This window comes from Chanodichthys erythropterus, chromosome 9 (assembly GCF_024489055.1).
Source record: "Chanodichthys erythropterus isolate Z2021 chromosome 9, ASM2448905v1, whole genome shotgun sequence".
Classification (NCBI taxonomy): Eukaryota; Metazoa; Chordata; class Actinopteri; order Cypriniformes; family Xenocyprididae; genus Chanodichthys; species Chanodichthys erythropterus.
In genome coordinates, this window is record NC_090229.1 from 21,756,636 (window position 1) to 21,776,881 (window position 20,246).

Here is a 20,246-nt window from a genome sequence, read left to right on the forward strand (position 1 = left end):
TATAGTCTCCGACCGAGGACCTCAATTCATTTCCCACGTCTGGAAGGCCTTCTTCTCCCTCCTGGGTGTGACCGTCAGCCTGTCATCTGGATACCATCCTCAGTCGAACGGGCAGACGGAAAGGAAGATCCAGGAGATTGGCCGCTTCCTGCGTACCTTCTGTCACGGCCACCAGAACTCCTGGAACCAGTACCTGGGTTGGGCCGAGTACGCACAGAACTCCCTCCGTCAAGCCACAACTGGACTAACACCCTTCCAGTGCGTACTCGGCTACCAACCCCCGCTGTTCCCCTGGGATGGGGAACCCTCCAACGTCCCTGCAGTCGACTACTGGTTCCGGGAGAGCGAGAGGGTATGGGACTCAGCTCACCACCAACTGCAGAGAGCCCTGCGCAGACGCAAGAGGACAGCCGACCTTCGACGCTCCGACGCTCCAGTCTATCAACCGGGGCAGAAGGTCTGGCTGTCCACCAGGGACATCAGGATGCGTCTGCCCTGCAAGAAGCTGAGTCCCCGCTTCATTGGCCCGTTCACCATCCTTCGGCAGATCAACCCCGTCACTTACCGTCTCCAACTCCCTGCACAGTATAGTAGAATTCATCCTACTTTCCACGTTTCACTACTAAAACCTCACCACCCTTCTGTTGTTCCCTCCACAGAACCTGACGTGGCAGCCGCCGAGCCCCCCCTTCCACTCATCCTGGAGGACGGCACAGCTTACGTGGTTCATGAGATCCTGGATTCCCGGCGCCGTGGTGGTCAGCTCGAGTACCTCGTTGACTGGGAAGGTTATGGCCCCGAGGAACGCTCATGGGTACCCAAGAATGATATCCTTGATCCTATCCTATTACAGAACTTCCACGCCAATCACCCGGACAGACCTGCCCCACGACCTAGAGGACGACCACCACGGCGTCGAGGGTCCGCGGCCCTCAGGAGCGGGCCGTGGAGGGGGGGTACTGTCACAGACACGTCAGGTTCCACCTCACTGCAGTACCCACGCACTCAATCACCAGCCTTCTAATCACCGCCACCTGCACGTCATTACCCTGCAATCACCAGCACCATAAAGCCACCACACTCACACACACTCACTGTCCGGTCTCGTTCGCACTACATGATATGTATGCTTACCTTAAGGACTCCCAAACTACTTACCTACCTGCTCCAGCGATCTCCTTCATCTCCTTCGTCTCCTGGTCTCCCCGTGTGCAAACCTACCTGTGTGTGTGAGTGTCTCCATCGTCTCCCTCAACTGCATCTCTCATCCATCATCTGCAAGTTGAAAAGGACAGTATTATACCCTATTCATCTCTCATCACGCCATATCTGCCTGTTATCATTCTGTGCTCTACTGTTTGTAAATAAATACTTAACTGGATTGCTTCTACTTCAGTCTCCGTGTCTCTGTTGTAACAGCATGGTTATGCTAAGCTTTTGTATAAAAACTGAAGCTTAATCATAATTATGAACATGAAGTGAGGATTATTTTTTTGCACTAACACGTTATTCTTTAAACACTATCTTAAAAAAAATTGCCATTTGTGAATAATTATATAATTATTTCTGCAATAATTATTTATAATGTGATAGAATGTACACAACATGTTATTTTCTTTTTTTTTTTTTTTGGTAATGTTAGTTCACTGATTACGTTACTTTATTTCCTTTTTGCAGTGCTGATGTGCAAATTAACGAATGTATACACCAGGGGTGTCCAATCCTGCTCCTGGAGGGCCACTGTCCTGCAAAGTTTAGCTTCAACCCCAATCACACAAACTGAACCAGCTAATCAAGGTCTTCGGCATACTAGAACTTCCAGACAGGTGTGTTGAGACAAGTTGGAGCTAAACTCTGCAGGACAGTGGCCCTCCGTGAACAAGTTTGGACACCCCATGGTATACATGGACGAAATGAAAAAACTCTTGTTTTGTCATTCTGGGGAGTTGTAAACAGAATATGGTACTGCACACGTGTCTTCATATCAAGCTGTGAAAGACCAAACGCGGCTCTACTGTTCTCACTTTATCCTATTTTACAGGCAACAGTTAAAGGTACAATATGTAAGATTTTTGGATTAAAATATCCAAAAATCACTATATGTCACACTAGTTGTGTTTAAATACAAGAACACTACGAAGAAAAAGATCAGATAACATGTTAGTTTAATCCACATGATAATGTCCAACACCGACTGGCAAAGTACACAACACAAACTGACATATAGACGAGATCTGACAAACACAGAACAGAACCGGGAGATTATATAAGAGAGCTAATGAGGGAGAATGTAATCAGGGAGAACAGAAACAGGTGTGGATGGTTAACTAATCAGGATACACACGATGAGGGAAAATGAACAGACCAAGACATAACAGAACTGAATGCAAACATAACAAAAGTCCATGGACATAGAACGGTGTTATATTTTGTTGACTTGTGTACTTACATTATCCCAGATGTTTCCAAGATGTTTAAATCCAGAGAAATAAGCCATTTTAAGCCATTGTCTGTGCGTCGCCTATCGGTGACATCATTCCTGCGTTACCCTCGATTTCCAATTTCACAAACCATGGAAACACCAAAGACGCTTTAATATATTATATGTTTTATTAGACAAGGGAGCAACTGTTTGGTTACATTTATAGACAGAAAACGAATCGTTATATATCGCTCAACACTGTTAATCTTATAGTTTGAATCTCGTTTTCTTGATTTTCTGCGAGTACCATGTCAGAAAAAAACACTATTTTGGGGCCAGGCCCCCAAAAATACTTGGACTAATTTATGTTCTGGAGTTCTAAGAACATTCTCTTCAGTTCTGTCCATGCAGGTCTCATTGTTTCCAGATAATTGCAAAATGGAATCCATCCTGCTCAGACAAGTGCAGGAGAAACTGTGGCCACCATGTTGGCAACCACACCCATATTTTGTGGTCATGTCCAAAATTAAGAAATTATTGGAAAGATATTCGACGCCCTTTAGGAAATCTTCCATTTTGAAATCCCCGAAGACCCTATAATTGCCCTTCTAGGTGTGTGTCCAGAGGGCTTTGAGGGTAGAGCTAAAATATATTTACTACAAATTCTATTTGCTGCAGCCATTAAATGTTTTACATGCAGATGGTTACAACCTAACCCTTTTTTTATTATATTATATTTCAGATAATGTGTCTGATGTAATTAAAATGTAATAATTGTCAAGGCTGTTGGAATATGATGGACTAACAAGTTAAAAACTAATATTATACTGTATTGTATGTTATTTTGTGGTTCAAAATAAAAATATAAGTAAAAAAAAAAAAAACACTATATTGTCAAGTGGCTAACACATCATAATCAGATGCAGCTTTATTTTTAGGAACAGTAATACAGCATTTTCTCTGCATGCCATTTAGCAGCACACGCTATCCAGTACTGATATTCTAACATTGATCAAGCTTACTGCAGTGTGCAACAAGTGTCTCATTGCAGCTGCCAAGCGAACGCACATCATTTTCAACGCACACAAATGTATCCAATAAAACAGCGTGGAAGCGGGGACTGCGGCATAATAAAAGTTCCTCTGCTGTCGAGCTGTGTAGCACTTGTCTCTCATTAGCAATCGCTCCAGCTCCTACAGCACTCGTCCTGCTCTGCCTATACTACAGTAACGTTAATAATCTCATCCATGAACATGATTTCTTCCCGAGTCCCGTTGGATTCTTTTCTACCTGCTGTGAGGTGAAGACAACATCTCCCATGATTCCGCGCACAAACTCAGCATCATCAAGCTATGCCTTTGTTTTGAATAAGCGACCTCTAGAGGCGAAAAATTACAAATTGTGCTTTTAATCTGTCAGCCAGGTCTCCTGAGCCGGGGCCTGCAACAATAACTCGGAGACAGTGGGAAGCTGTCTTAAAGGATTAGTCCACTTTTAAATAAACTTTTCCTGATAATTTACTCACCCTCATGTCATCCTAGATGTCCATGTCTTTCTTTCTTCAGTCGAAAAGAAATGAAAGTTTTTGATGAAAACATTCCAGGATTATTCTCCTTATAGTGGACTTCAATGGGCACCAAACAGTTGAAGGTCAAAATTAGTTTCATTGCAGCTTCAAATTGTTCTACACAATCCCAGATGAGAATTAAGGGTCTTATCCAGAGAAACCATCGCTCATTTTCTGAAAAAAATTGAAAATTATATAAGTTTTATCCATAAATGCTCATCTTGAACTAGCTCTCATCTTCTTCTCTGTTTGAATTCCAACAGTGTAGACACTGCTAAGCGTATTACTGCCCTCTGCAGGTCAACGTTTTGAACTAATTTTTATATGCAATATGCTAGTTCAGTAGTATATAACAATTAGTTCAAACTTTGACCTGTGGAGGGCAGTAATACACTTAGCAGTGTGTACACTGCTGGAATTCTAATAGAGAAGAAGAAGAGAGCTAGTTCAAGATGTGCATCTATGGTTAAAACTTATATCATTTTCTTTTCTTTCTTTTTTTCAGAAAATGAGCGATGTTTTCACTAGATAAGACCCTTATTTCTCATCTGGGATCGTGTTGAACAATTTGAAGCTGCAATGAAACTAATTTTGACCTTCAACTGTTTGGTGCTCATTGAAGTCCACTATATGGAAAAAAATCCTGGAATGTTTTCATCAAAAACTTTAATTTCGTTTCGACTGAAGAAAGAAAGACATGAACATCTTGGATGACATGGGGGTGAGTAAATTATCAGGAAAGTTTATTTAAAAGTGGACTAATCCTTTAAAGGGTTAGTTCACTCAAAAATGAAAATTCTGCCATCATTCTCACCCTCATGTCGTTCCAAACCTGTGACTTCCGTTCATCTTGGGAACACAAATGAAGATATTTTTAATGAAATCTGAGCGATTTCTGTATCTTTATTCACAGCTACTTTGACAAAAAAATCATAAATAGGACTAATCCATATGAAATGAGTGATTCAGTCCAAATTTTCTGAAGAGACACAATTGCTTTATACACTGGACAAATTTAACGTAGGCTTTATTCACATATAAACATTCATCAACTCACACATCAGTTGTGATAAACGAAAGCTCAAGCATCTTTGCTTGACATGGATTAGGAACAACATGAGGGTGTGCAAATGACAGAATTATCCCAGAACTATCCCAGTTTAGTGATGTAATCACAAACCCAAATCAGATCTGTCCCTAATCTTGCAGCAGACAGACATATTGTCCTGCTATCAAATAGCAGTCCCTGTAATCATTATTTGTCAATTTATCAAACATACTGTGTATCATTTTAGTGATAAAACCTTTCCCAGGTATCTGCAGCTCTGTCTGGATTTGCTTTGATCACACTGTTTTTCACTGTCTGACCATTTAAATAGTGAGGTTGTGTCTGCTCTCTCTTTCTCACAGTCAATTTATGATCACATGCCATGAACCGTGACTGTGAATAAGTATGGCAGCAGACCAGAGGCTTTAATTGGGAATGCCTGGTCTTGTCTGGTCTAGTGCCATCAAAAAAAAAAAAAAAAAAAAAGACACAAGCCCACATTACTGTTCATATCTACTGCACATCACATGATATCAGTGACACAGATTCAATTTCACACTGTAAGAAGAAATCAAAGGGATAGTTCACTCAAAAATTAACATTCTGTCATCATTTACATTTACATGTTATATGACTTTTATTTTTCTGCGGAGCGCAAAAGATGATTTTTGAAGAATGTTGTTAATAGAAATGGTTAAAAGGAAGGAGCAAAGTACAGAAAATTGACAACAGCTAACAAGAGTGATAACAAGAAGACAACAGATGAGTAGTGTGATGAATGCTGAATGAAAGATGAAAAGATGACAGGATCTTGAAAGCAGGATGACAAACTGACAGAACTGGAGAGGACAGATAGTGTGATTGTGTTTTCATGTGTTTGCGTTTGCATGGTGTGAGTGTATACTGAAGGACAGACATCAGTTTTTAGCGACAATGATCTTATTTCCCTCCCCCTATTATCTTTCTCTTTTCTCCTTGCCTCTTTCTCTCACATTGAAATGCACCACACGTATTTGTGTCTCCTAACCAAATGTGTTCATCAGGTGTTGATTCGGTGTGTAGGATAAATGTGTCACTGGAGGCAAGGGAGAAAGGAGACAGAGCTCCTTCATAATGCAATAAAAATTAAAGAGTGCTATCAGTGGGTCATGACTTCCCTTTTCCTATAAATGTGGCATATTGAATTTGTGGAAAGGTCCTGTTTAGTATTCGGTGTGCGTGTGTTTAGGGGGGATGGGCAGAACCCAGTGGTCTCCATAAGGAAAATTGAGTAAAAAATGGCATAATGAAAGTCTAAATAAAGGTTTCTGTTATGGGTTAGTTTTGGAAATAGAAAATATCACTAACTTAGTGTGCATTCAGGTTTTGCATACATTGTGAGTGAGGTCCAGATGACAGTTAAACATCTTTGGGACCAGATGTTCCCCACAAACATAGTAAATTGTCTTAATGAAAATGTAAAAATGCTGAATGATTTAGGGTTTGGGCATAGAAAACATCATTAGTTCAGTATAAACCCTTTGCCATGATACATAAATGTACGTGTGTACTGCTAGGATATAGATGAATGGACATAAACCATCAAAATTAAAACCATATTGAATTTATGAGAGCTAAATATTTGTAGACGTCAAGAATTGTTTTGTGTGTGAGAGGGTGAGAACATTTTATCCTTTCTGGCTTCAGTATCACTGTCTGCTCTGCCTATCTGTAAAGGCACAAGATGTGCAACAATACCTGTCAGCATCTCAGCGCGTATGCAAGACTCCAGATGTACAAAGGAGAACAGCTGAATGAACAGTCGAGTACATGGTGCTCTACACAACTGAGGTTGCACCCTCTGTATATCTGCATAACCTTTTCAGACTCTGATGGAATGCAAGATATTTGTCATCATCACTCAAGTATCACAACTAGAATGGGCCTTAGAAGCTTCATACTAGTCAGTGTGGGATTAATTTTGTCTGCCATCTAGTGGACTAGGTAGGACAATGCATTAGCATTGTCATGTCACTTGACAGGTATTTGCCACTTATTACTTAAAACAAACTAACTAGTATTTTTATTTTTATTTAATCCCTAATTAGTAGGCTATATTTTTCAATTTCAGTATTAAATATATATTAGAGACTAATGCTTACTCCAATAGTGACTATAGCATTTAGTTACTTGTACTTGTTCATTCAATAGGCTATTGTTATGCCGGAATTCTAATTGAGAAGAAGAAGAGAGCTAGTTCAACATGAGCGTTTATTGTTAAAATGTATAAAATTGTAAAAAAAAAAAAAATTAGAAAATGAGTGATGGTTTCTCTAGATAAGACCCTTATTCCTCGTCTGGGATCGTGTAGAACGCTTTGAAGCTGCACTGAAACTGTAATTTTGACCTTCAACCGTTTGGGCTCCATTGAAGTCCACTATATGGAGAAAAATCCTGGAATGAAAAACTTTAATTTCTTTTCAACTGAAGAAAGAAGGACATTGGACATCTTGTATGACATGGGGTGAGTAAATTATCAGGAACATTTTATTTAAAAGTGAACTAATCCTTTAAGTCACTTTCAAATCAACCAACTTTCTGTTGGTCAACAAATCCGCGTGACCAACTTTAAAGGTGCTAAAGAGGATATCTTCGTCGACTTAGAAACCAAAGACTGTTACTGAGTTTTTGAAATGAGCGCATGCGTAAGAACAACCCCCCCACTTTCGTGGGAACGCCTCCCAAAACTCGTGCACAAGTATTGGAACACGAGTGTTTACCACCGGCATTCGCTGTGTTGTGTTAGTGGATTCATTATGACGGACTCACCACAGGTAACTCATAATCTGCAGTTGTTACTCCTGTCTCCGGACAAAAAACATTGCATGCAGCACCTGTGGACTGTGGAAAGTTACTGGAGCGCGCAGCCGCGCTCCTCTCTCACAAGCAACGTAATGGCAGTGATTGACAAGCCAGAGGGCCAATCGCTTGCGCGATGATCGCTTAAACGATTGGCTGATGTTTTTAAGGCCCTACCTCGTGCACAGATGATGTATATTAATATTATTCCTTTCAGTGCACCTAATAAATAGTCTTTTATCAGTTAGTAAAGACAGTTTCAAGTAATATTGCAAAAACGTATAAAACAAAACATCCTCTTTAGTACCTTTAACACGATGGGAAATTTGCGTTTGCCCTCACGCAAAATTCCCTATGGCAGGGGGTTGCTACTTTGAGCAATAGTTACCAGCAAAGCAATACATATTTGTATCTAGCTAGCCTACTAGTCACTATTTGATTTTTCTTTATTATTAGTAATTAAATAATACTAATAAATATACAAAATAACTACATGTTAGTTTGAATGAATATATAAAAACAGCCGCTAAAAAGAAAAACACGACTTGTTTAGCGTTCAAGGGTGGTTGGGGGGGGAGGACTACATTTCCCAGCGTTCTTCGCTAAACGGCAGCGTAAACGACACGCCCAGTCGCAACGCTGGACGGTGACGTTTGCAAATCTGATGTTTGCGCTTTGTGGCTGTTAGCTGGAAACGCCACACTCTCAAACAACAAAACAAGCTTAATTCAAGGGAAATGTCGATGTGAGGATATTAAAAAGAGAAGCCCTGGACATTTGTTTCGGATTCACGCTTTCTGGCTTCAAACCTGTTACCTGAAGGCCTGCTGTGAGAGGAAATCCACGGACTGAACTGCGACTCCAGGCCGGTCTGAGAGGACATGCCACCGGAGAGAAAGCTGCTCAAAGCTCGTCCTTTTTCGCGTGTTTTACTCGTAAAACAAACGGCAAGTGCCTGAACTAAAACCAAAAGACTTTTATAAGACATGAGACTGTCAAACTGACATGAAAAATTTGTTAAAACAGACCGAGGAGGTGAGGTTTATGGAGTGTTAGCAGACGGTGCTGATAAGCAGGTAACGTTAGAGTACTTACTCTGATAGAAACGCATAAGTGATGAATTATATGTTAAGAATCCGAAACAGGAAAACCTGAGCATGTAGATAGTCATAATAATGTTTTGCCAGTAAGGTCAACTACTTACTTAGCAACATTTACCTTGAATAAAGCTGTAGTATTGTAAAGTATTTTGTATACGCAATTGACAGATCAGATTATGTGTTGTATTTACTAGGAAACATTATTATCTAAAACAAGAGTTCTTTTGAGGGAGGTTAAGGTCTACTTATCTCACCACAAGTGTTGCAACCACCTGTAAGACCAGTGTGAGGTAATAGTCATTTTCTCTCCTCTATCTTCATCAAAGGCACCATCCCAGAGTTTCATATGTTGCAGAACCTCTGTTGATGAGGTCACACTCCATGCATGTTGATGTCTGGGTTCCAGCTCCTGGTTGTGTTCCTCATGTTTGACACAAGCTGCTGATTTCTTAGGGTCACCATTTCTGGAGCGTTTGCAACTGAGGACTTGAATCCATCAGGATGAACCGTTACCTGCCAGTGGCACGGCAGCACTTTCTGAGTGCTCTCGCGAGCACGAGCGTGGTGGTCAAATCCATATGTGCCACAGTAATCCTGTTGTACCTGCTCTCCTGGGCTGCTAACACCACTTACCTGCTTGGTGTCACACCTGGCTTCCTTTTTCCACCCAACTTCTGGATTTGGACGCTTCTGACCCATGCGGTGGTGGAGCAGCATGTTTTTGGTGTGGCGGCAAACATTGCTACCGTGATGGTTGCCGGGCGGCTTTTGGAACCATTATGGGGAGCGCTGGAGCTGCTGATTTTCTTTGCTGTGGTAAATGTAGCAGCCGGCCTCCTATCTGGACTCTCCTACCTTCTCACCTACGCTGCGACCTTTGACCTGGACTACCTGTTTGCCGTGCGGGTGTACGGCGCACCCGCTTTTCTTGGGGGTGTTCTTGTTGCGCTGAAGCAGACTGCGGGTGACACCACAGTGCTTCGAGTTCCTCAAGTACGCTTGAAAGCTGCCCCGGCACTAGCTCTGCTCGCAATAGCCGTACTGCGGCTAGCGGGGCTGCTGGACACTTCAGCTTCACTAGCAGGGTGTGGGTACGGCGCTCTGTCCGGGTGGGTTTACCTGCGCTTCTACCAGAGGCACCCTAGGGGGCGTGGAGACATGTCGGACCACTTTGCCTTCGCCTCTTTCTTCCCAGAGGCACTCCAGCCGGCTGTTGGGTTCGCAGCCGGGCTTGTGCACGCCGCCCTTGTGAAGATGAAAGTTTGTCGTAAAATGGTTAAGCGCTACGATGTTGGGGCTCCGTCCTCTATCACCATCAGCCTGCCAGGCACAGACCCTCAAGATGCAGAAAGGCGGAGGTATGTTTATTTCATTCCGACCGATACCAAAAAGCCCATATTTATTTTCATGTTGTGCCTGATATTAAATGTATGTGCTGTTTCTTCCAAATAAATTAAAAACGTCAATCATTTTAAATGTTACAAATGAATTTAGGCATTACAACATTATAATGTACAGTATGAAAAATGGATGTTGATTCGGAGCTCAGTGTTATTTTAGTATTTTATACTGTCATAGTATTTATTAATATCTTGAGTTGGGTCTTTTAACAATTTTGTGTGTGATTTGTAAAAAAGAGTTAGTTCACTTTAAAATGAAAATTCTCCCAAGCTTTACTCGCCCTCAAGCCATCCTAGGTGTATATGACTTTCTTCTTTCAGATGAACACAATCGGAGTTACATTAATAAATATCCTGATGCATCCAAGCTTTATAATGGCAGTGAACAGGACCAACGTGTTCGAAGCTCAAGAAAGTGCATCCATAATCCATAATGTACTCCTCACGGCTCCAGGGGGTTAATAAAGGCCTTCTGAAGTGATGTGTTTGTGTAAGAAAAATATCCATATTTAACATGTTACAAAGTAAAATATCTAGCTTCCGCCAGACCGCTTACATAATCAACTTACGAAAGTTACGGAAGGCGGTTTGAATATGGAAGCTAGATATTTAACTTTATAACTTGTTAAATATGGATATTTTTCTTACTCAAGCGGATTGCTTCACTTCAGAAGGACTTTATTAACCCCTGGAGCCGCGAGGAGTACGTTTATGATGGATAGATGCACTTTCTTGAGCTTTATACTCATTGGTCCCATTCACTGCCATTATAAAGCTTGGATGCGTCAGTATGTTTATTAATATAACTCAGATTGTGTTCATCAGAAAGAAGAGTCATATACACCTAGGATGGCTTGAGGTTGAGTAAAGCTTGGGGAAATTTTCATTTTAAAGTTAACTAATCCTTTAATATTCATGTTTTGCTTTAATTTTATTTCGGTTTTAGTAATTTTCGTACTTTACCTTAAACTTATATTACTTTAGTTAGTTGCCAATGTAACATTTTTAATTTTCTTTGAGTTTAAATTTACATTTTCATTTAATATTTGTATTTTGTTTAATTTCAGCTTTATTTCATAAATTATTCGACAGTGACCAATATAGTTCTGACGTATTGTGCATCTCTAGAGCCAATTAAGTAAATCAATTTGAAGTAGATCAGTCTGAAGTTCTTTGTTTTGGTGTATCTTTTTTTACTGCACCTTCACTGGCTGATAGCAGCATCAGTTCATTTTCATATGTTTTCCCATAGGCAATTGGCATTGAAAGCTCTGAACGAGCGCCTAAAGCGTGTGGAAGACCAGTCGGCTTGGCCCAGCATGGAAGATGAGGAGGATGATGAAGATGAGGAGGTGCGGACAGACACTCCTCTCCTTTCAAGCCGAGAGACTTTGCCACCAGCACCCAGCACCACACAAAATCCTACGGGACAACAGGAGTCCAGCATCATAAGTTTCGAAGATGCTCCAACCCATTCCTAACAAACACAGACACACACAATTCTTATTTTTGTCCTGCAGAGTTCAATTTAACCTTACAAAAATGCTACTGGAGAAATGACACACACACTATCTTGGTACCGTTTTACATAGACAAACAAGGAGTTGCCACTAAATGAATACATTACCCAAATAAGTAAACTAAATGACAAAGACATCCACTCTCAGTTTTTCAGCTGTACAAAAAGCCCTGGACTAGCCTGAATCATAGCAACTACAGTGCTCCAGTACTTCTGCTTTGTTAAAACAAGAATATCTTCTCTCCCTCTGGCCTCTTGTGTAAGGTTTCTGGGGTGTATCTTTTCTGAATAAATGCTTTAGTGGATGATGGAATTGAAACTCTCTTTTTAAATGTATGGCAGACTCTACAAAATGTCTATGGGTTGCCTCTTTTTGTTGGGTGTTTTTTGGGCTTGTATCAGGAAAAAGACAATATTTCTGATATTTATTGAGCAGACCACGGGACTTCTTGCTGCTTACTGATGTAACAGCATCATTAGAATGTCTGGAACATCAAGAGCTGGATTGCTTAAAGTGAAGATTGTTTGCAAATTTTGGGACTTTTCAAAGAATGTGATCTCTAATTTAAGGTTCTGCTCCCACAGGATGTGGCCCTTTGATATCCTGTTTTCAGTCATGGCGATTTGATAGGTGGAGGCATAGAGAGGAGAGAGTTGGATACAGTCATGTCAAAGATATTTTTGTTCAGAGTAGTTTGAAATGATGATAGCAATACAGAATCTGATTCTGTCCCCTGTTGTACCCTTTTCCTCAACTGTACTTTAATGATCTGTCTATATGTGTTGGCTTTGATAAGAGTGTTTCACTCTAAATTATGAGCTTACATAATGGACCTGTTTTTATAAAACACAGATTGTCTACACAATGTGGCTTGAGTTTCATTTAATGCAGATTCTGACAAAATAGCTCAGCTATTTCTTTGGAGAAAGCTGGTTATGTATGATTTTTGGGTAGGGTTCCTGAAATTCACTAATATTTTTTTTTTCTTTGGGGTTTTTATTACTAGTAATTGTTGACCTGTTTTCTCATGGTTACAAGGCATCAGCCTTGATGCTTCTCTGGCAGTGTCATTCTCTGATTCAGGTTTCAGCCTAATTTTCTGATCTCTCTCCATCTGTAATAAAGATTGAATGAAGAACACACCTGTACCAGAGGACCTTATTGATTCAAAACAAATGATCAGTTCTTTACTTATGTTATTTGTATATTTTCTTATACAATATATACAGTCAAACCACAATTTATTGCGACACCTTTTTCATTCATTAATACAGTTTATTCACTATAGTTTAAAAAAATGGTAATAAAATATGACAAGATCTCAGAGTTAAATTGTATCAGAAAAAAATAATTATGTCAGATAACACTTAAGCAAAACATGGTCAGGTCAAAGTGTCTGAATAATTTTTTTTTTAATCAATTTTACTGATAGTCCACTGTATGATGAATTGTTGGGTATAATATGTCAGTTTACTTTATTTTGCTATCGTAACTATGAACTATAAATTAACTATAGTATCCTGCACCCACTAGTAAAAATATATCAAAAATATCTGAATAATTTTTGGTTTGACTGTACATACACCCACACACTCCTACATATACGTATGCATATGTACATTAACACTGGAGTCAGTAAGATTTTTAAAATGCTTTTGAAAGATGCTCAACAATGCTGCATTTAGTTGATCAAAAATACAGTACAAAACAGTAATATTATGAAATGTTATTACAATTTAAAAAAAAAAAGGTTTTCTATTTAATACATATCTAATTCTGTGATGCAAAGTTTGATTTTCAGCATCATTCCAGATTTAGGTGTCACATGATCAATGCTCAAGAAACATTTATTATCAGTGCTGAATACAGTTGTGCTATTTAATATTTTAGAAAACATTTTTGATCAATTTAATGTATCTTTGCTGAATAAAAGTTTATATATACATACATGTACACATTTATATTTATACACACACATATTATGTAAACAAACTTTTATGTTAGATGCGATTAATCGATTTGACAGCACTGATTACAACACGTTTAGGCCTTGATCAGAGATGATTTCTTTGCATGTCCAACAATTCCTAAAATATTTGCAATTAACAAAGGCTGTGCATGAGGCTTACTGTGTTTTACAACAATTAAAGCTGGGATAAGAAGTGGAACTAGCCACAATATAGCGCCCTCCACCGGTCACCATTCACTGTCATTATTTGGAACAAAGATGCAATAAAAGTGGATGGTGACTGAAGAATTCATTCTGCTTGTAGTCTTTTTTGTGTGTTCCACAGAAGAAATTCAGTCATACCGGTTTGGAACAACATGATGGTGTATAAATAATGACAGATTTTTCTTAAATGTGGCTTAAATACTAAAACAGGAGGGTTTGTTTGTGGACTAACGGCAGTGTAACGTGGTACAGTCGCCGATAGATGGCGCAACAAACATGCACCATCGTCTCCCTTCATCCACTCAAACAAGCTCATCCACCCTGAAGGATGTCCTGTTAAATGTGATTGCCTTCTGTTTCTACACGTTAAAAAAAATCGAAAACCGCTTCCAAAAAACAAAACTGTTAAACATAATATTCGGTGCTGGTTATTTCCTTTTACGTGATACATTTTGATTTATAGCTTTCCAAAGAAACTTTATTCAAAGGTATGCTTATGTGGTAGGGGTTGTTTTAAGCTGGAAAAAAGTTGTATGTTGGTTAGATTATTATAGTCATTTTTGTTGCATGAACGACACGCTTTTTTTTAGTTTTTAACTTCATATATAACACAAAACTGCCTTGTTATAGTGGTTAGGGTGGTCCGTTTCTCATAATGACTCATTCATCCGCCGCCAAATAAACTCTCTTCAACGTGCTCGCGCAGGCGTGGCTCGAGCTCGTGCACGTCATCCCTTCCCCCTTCTGAATGCCCGCGCTCTGCGCGTGCACGCCAACGGTTTATTGTATCGGACAGAAGAGGCGACGGAGCTCCACCGTTGGAATTAAACAAAACGGCTAGCCATCTAAACTGCAGGTAAGACTACTTTACTTTCACTACTTTACTTACTTCGTGTTTATACACCTATTATAAACTTTATAAGCCTAATTCGACTCTGAATCGTTGTTTTAAAACTACTTTTTTGATATCGTGGAAAGGTAAGATCTTAGCGACTGACCATTCACCGCTTCCGCAAGCAGCCGCCGGCCGGGAGTAGCAGCTCACCCTCAGCGTCTAGATTTTTAAAAACCGTTTAAAGCTTTGTCTATGTATTTAGACATGTAAATTAGCTTTAAAATGTTTGAAGAAAGCGGTGAAGTTTACACACAAGTGTTAGGTCGTAGATTTCATCTGTATTACCGCTAACAGTTATATATGTGGTAGAAGCTGTTTGTCTTTGTTTTTTTAAAGCAGAGAGCTAAGCTCGACCCAGACATGCGCATAATCTCAGATTTAGACGTAACTAGAGGATTAATGATTTTATTTATCTTTAACCGTCCATTGAACCATTGTTCTTCAGTGGTTTTATATATATATATATATATATATATATATATATATATATATATATATATATATATATATATATATATATATATATATATTAGTAATTTAAAATAAGCACATGATTTATAAACTGTAATTTATGCAAATATTTGAAATTATAATCTGATTGGTGTATGTTTCATTAACCTGGGTGATTTTTACTTTCCTGTTTATTGTTCATTTGAGATGTATGAGTTTCTCTGGGATTATCTTTGGTATTGTTTTATTTGGTAGTACAAAGGACTTTAGGCTATCTCTTTTTTTACTAAGGTAATTTCCCATCATTTGCTTTAGTCCAGTCTAGAAAACTGTAATGTCTTCATGAAGTGTAGTGTTAAACAGTAGTTAGATGTTCAAGTGAGATGATTATCTAAAATATGTCATACAAACAACATTTTTTTTAAGTTGGAAACAAAAGTATAGGCAGTCAAACGCATTGACCCAAGCTTAACTTTTTTTCCAGTTAGTTATGATACAGTAGCACAATCCTTTATTTTAATGCATGACATTTTTCCCAGTGACCAAGTTATTGTGAGTAACGTACCTATTAATGTGTCTTTAATCAAATACAGTGCTTTGAAACTCCCATCAGGCCTTACTTACAATGTCCAGTCAGTGTAAATGTTTCATAAATCTATGCTAATTTACATTTTTGAGTGATATTACAGACTTTTTACACAGACACTACTTCTCCTTGTTTCATGAATGAAGGTTCATTGAGCCAACAGGTGCCATCCAGACTAAACTATATCACTTTGAATAATTTACAAATCTCAGTGTTGCCATGTAGTTACCAGGAGGTCCCAGAAGCCATGTGGCCCCATGCAATCCAATGAAGTTTGACTTCCATGAGGATATAAGAATATCAGATAAAGGAGGTGCTGATAAACATCAGATTCATCTTCAGGTCTTGAGTTACCTTGCCTGTTATCCAGGCCCTTGGGCTGCACAGCATCTCATATTAATATATATTATTAATATCATGTCTCCATTTAAGTAGACATGTTGAAGTTAAGAGAGAGAATCTCCCACATCAATAGGCAATACATTTTTATATAGTGGGCCATATGGAAGATAGAACCGATGGTTGATCTTTAGTGCGCAAGGCTTTGTCTCGTCTGCTGTTTTTTTAGACTTTGATCTCAGCTTTGCTGCACTGTGTGTGTGTCAGTGTTTAATCTACTGTCCATCTGAGCTTCTCTCATCGCCACGGGCCTGTTCATCAATAATGTGGGCTCTGTTCTGTAGCTGCCAGCTTTATCTTGGCCACTGGGGTGCAGCTTGCACTTCAAAGACATCTGGCCCAGTTAACAGACACTTCCAGATCTGCCTCTATTTAAACGACTGTTCTGGATCAGAAAATGAAGTGACACGTCACGTTGATGCGATCGGATGAGTTGGTTCTGGTGTGGTCATGTTGAAATGACTCTGTTGAAGGCTTTTTGGATGTCACCGTTGGCTGTGATGAGTCAACTGAGGACTCTGAAGGCTCTGAACCCTGTGTGGCTTTGATTACTGGGCTTGGGGTGTGTTGGTGTGTATTTACAGGACTTAATAATAGTGGACGACTTCCACAAAGGGGCACTGTTTATATTAGAGATTTGTATTTTGCAGGAAGTGACATTGAAAATGAAGTATCCCAACATTAATAGCTATGGAGATGCTAAAAAGATGACTGGGAGTGTAATGCTGCAATGTTTAACTGTGTATATGTGTGTCTTTTGTAGGAATGGCAGCGATTCGCAAGAAGCTGGTGATTGTAGGAGATGGAGCGTGCGGTAAAACCTGTTTGCTTATTGTGTTCAGTAAAGACCAGTTTCCTGAAGTCTACGTACCCACGGTGTTTGAGAACTATGTCGCCGACATCGAGGTTGACAGCAAACAGGTGAGCAAAATGCTTCTTCAAAATTGTCTTCTGCTGTTTTATGTAATTATGTATCAAATCACACCAATTACTAAGGTTATTTTATGCGGATTAATGAAACGATGGATTGTTAAATGAAGATGGAATTAAAGTTTGACTCCTTTATGTGCATGTAAACCCCAAAACCCAGTTTAAAAAGCTAATAAGTCTTTGCCTGTCAGTTCAAGGTCTTAGATGCGGCTTTAATGTGAAAATATTGACCTGATTCACTTTCCTTATTTAGCTTGACATGCTGAAGGCCTCTCCATCTGTCCTTTTTTGCAGTGCAAGTCAATTTTAATGGTTTGGGATGTTCAGAATGTGTGCTTGAGCTCAGTGTGTCTCTTTACCCGATAGGTGGAACTTGCTCTGTGGGATACTGCAGGACAGGAGGACTATGATAGGCTCCGGCCTCTTTCGTACCCAGACACAGATGTCATTCTCATGTGCTTCTCTATTGACAGTCCTGACAGTTTAGGTAAGGATACTCCTTTGTTTTTTTGGTATATCTTTGTGTTCCTTTCCCATATGTGCATGCTGAAATTACACTGTCTTTCTCATTTTTGGATAAAACTGACCATTGATTTTTGTCCTCTATAGAGAATATTCCAGAGAAGTGGACACCTGAGGTGAAACACTTTTGTCCAAACGTTCCCATCATCCTTGTAGGCAACAAAAAGGACCTACGGAATGATGAACACACACGCAGGGAGCTGACCAAGATGAAGCAGGTAAACACAAATACGGAGTGTTTGCTTAGAAAGAAAAAAAAAGAAAAAAAAACGCTTATTATTACTTTTCAAATGGGTGTTAAGGCATGTAATTTCTTAATTCAATCCAAACTGCAAAAAATTTGAAGCTTGCCACTTTAGCATAAATGTACACTCATTCAATGACATTAATTAGTTAGCTTTGCCTGATTGAATATAGAAACAAATACAGTATTTGGTAATTTTTACTATTGGCATAGAGAAAATCAATGCACAGATATTTTGTACTGACAGAATTTTGTGTTGACTGTCCAATAGGAGCCTGTTAAGGCAGAGGAAGGGAGAGACATGGCTAATCGAATCGGAGCATTTGGTTATATGGAGTGTTCAGCCAAAACAAAAGATGGAGTTCGGGAGGTGTTTGAAATGGCCACTAGAGCGGCGCTGCAGGCACGCAGGGGAAAGAAGAGCAACAAATGCAGTCTGCTGTGAATACTCGCCATTGGACTCTATGCCTCAACTGGGGCTCAAAAAGAATGTGTGTGAGGGGCACACTTCTATTTACAGTCATACACCCCCCTCACATGCGCCAAATGCTTTTGGGAAAGATCCCAGAAAAAAAGCTTTTTGTCTGTTTTTTCCTCCCTTTTGGTCATATATTTTTAGTCATGGAGATGTTTATCAGTATTTAAGAGAACTTGGAGAAATGGGACTTTTTTTTGATGCTTTACCTGAATTTGTGGTATCATTTAAGCTTGCCCATCTGCCAAATGCTGTCATGTGACTCTTTGGGCTGATTGGAAATGAGTGATCCTGTGAGCTGCCAATCAATACTTCAGCCCATCCCCCATATGCTGGGCTTTTTTCTGCAACATGAAACAGGGCTGAACTTGATTGTTTCTGTATGTATGAATTATTTTAAGGTTTTTCTTTAGATCAGGGCAAGATTGGGATTTTAGAACAAAAGTACAAACTAGTTTTAAAGCAAAAAAGGGCATGGGGCTGGGGGGGGGGATATGTATACATACCTGTACATATGAGCATGTGTGTATTTATATGTACACACATTCAGGACTGGAAAACATATTTGTAAACTAGACTTGGTAATCTTGTGTAATAAAAGATGTTCTATAAGGAGCAACTCTGTGTTTTTGTGTGTGTATGCTTGTAGGAAATGATTAACAATTCATGTCTAAACCTTCGGAAACTAGCAGAATGTAAATGATACAGGAAAAAAACATTTTATTTGTCTTTTTGTAAGGAGTAGTTTACAGCGAAAAAATACTGCTGTTATTTACTCATTCCAAACCTGCCGTTTGAGAAGTGTAGACATTTTGAAGAAAGTTCACGCTACTTTTACCCTTACAATAAAATCATATATTCACCACAGTCATCAATGGACTTTATGCACCCCGACTGCCTATGTATTTCTGCTAAAATGTGCTATGCGAGCTTTCTCCCACAGCAAACTGTGATAGTTATTAGAAATATGACAAAGAATTTGCTATCACAAATATTTATAGTGTGTGTATGTGTGTATATATATTTAATTTGAAAGTCGTTTTGGACAAAAGCATCTGCTAAATGAGTAAATGTGTGTATATACATACATATGCAGTTGCAAGAAAAAGTGAACCATTTGCACAATCTGAAAATGTGAATATTTTTAACAAAATAAGAGAGATCATGCAAAATGCATTATTTTTTACATAGTACTGTCTTAATAAGATTTTACATAAAAGATGTTCATATATAGTTGACAAGGGGAAAAAAAGCTGAATTTATTACACATACTTTTGCACCAATGGTACTTTTGAACCAATGGTTCGCAAGTATGTGAACCATTGGTTCTTAATACTGTGTGGTTACCTGGATAATCTATGACTGTTTTTTTTTATACATATACTGGGACCAAACGCGCTTGAATGTAAAGGTTTGTGTCTCGTTATTTTATAACTACCGATTGATTTTGCATTTATATTAGAAATTAAGAATTATTAGTGTCATTGTAGATAGTGGTGCAAATATCTAAGCTATCTAATACTTCAAATCTCAAGGTTAAATCAGAAGATGTTTCTGTAACAGCTGCCAAAAATAGTATATAGCTCCACTGTGGTTTTTAACAAATTTTCAAAAACAAAACAAAAAAAAACTTTTCAAAACATCCCCCCCTCTGTTTTTTTCACAAATCGCACCCTG

At 39.0% G+C, this 20,246-nt stretch overlaps 2 protein-coding genes across 5 annotated transcripts; both read left to right on the forward strand.

Annotated features, from left to right (window-relative positions):
• Positions 1-8,498: 8,498 nt before the first annotated feature.
• On the forward strand, positions 8,499-13,280 carry tmem115 (transmembrane protein 115). 4 transcript variants are annotated; one of them, XM_067393874.1, is made up of 4 exons: positions 8,499-8,822; positions 8,902-8,951; positions 9,302-10,333; positions 11,628-13,280. In XM_067393874.1, the coding sequence occupies exons 3-4, from the start codon at positions 9,477-9,479 to the stop codon at positions 11,854-11,856; spliced, it is 1,086 nt and encodes a 361-aa protein (XP_067249975.1). In that variant the 5' UTR covers positions 8,499-8,822; positions 8,902-8,951; positions 9,302-9,476; the 3' UTR covers positions 11,857-13,280. The 4 variants fall into 4 exon arrangements, with proteins under 4 accessions (XP_067249975.1, XP_067249973.1, XP_067249976.1 ...); XM_067393872.1 differs by having other exon boundaries at positions 8,499-8,951; XM_067393875.1 differs by lacking the exon at positions 8,902-8,951.
• A 1,488-nt stretch (positions 13,281-14,768) lies between these two features.
• Positions 14,769-19,417, forward strand: rhoab (ras homolog gene family, member Ab). Its single transcript, XM_067395037.1, has 5 exons — positions 14,769-14,924; positions 17,162-17,319; positions 17,695-17,815; positions 17,938-18,068; positions 18,366-19,417. The coding sequence occupies exons 2-5, from the start codon at positions 17,164-17,166 to the stop codon at positions 18,537-18,539; spliced, it is 582 nt and encodes a 193-aa protein (XP_067251138.1). The 5' UTR covers positions 14,769-14,924; positions 17,162-17,163; the 3' UTR covers positions 18,540-19,417.
• The last annotated feature ends 829 nt before the right edge of the window (positions 19,418-20,246 follow it).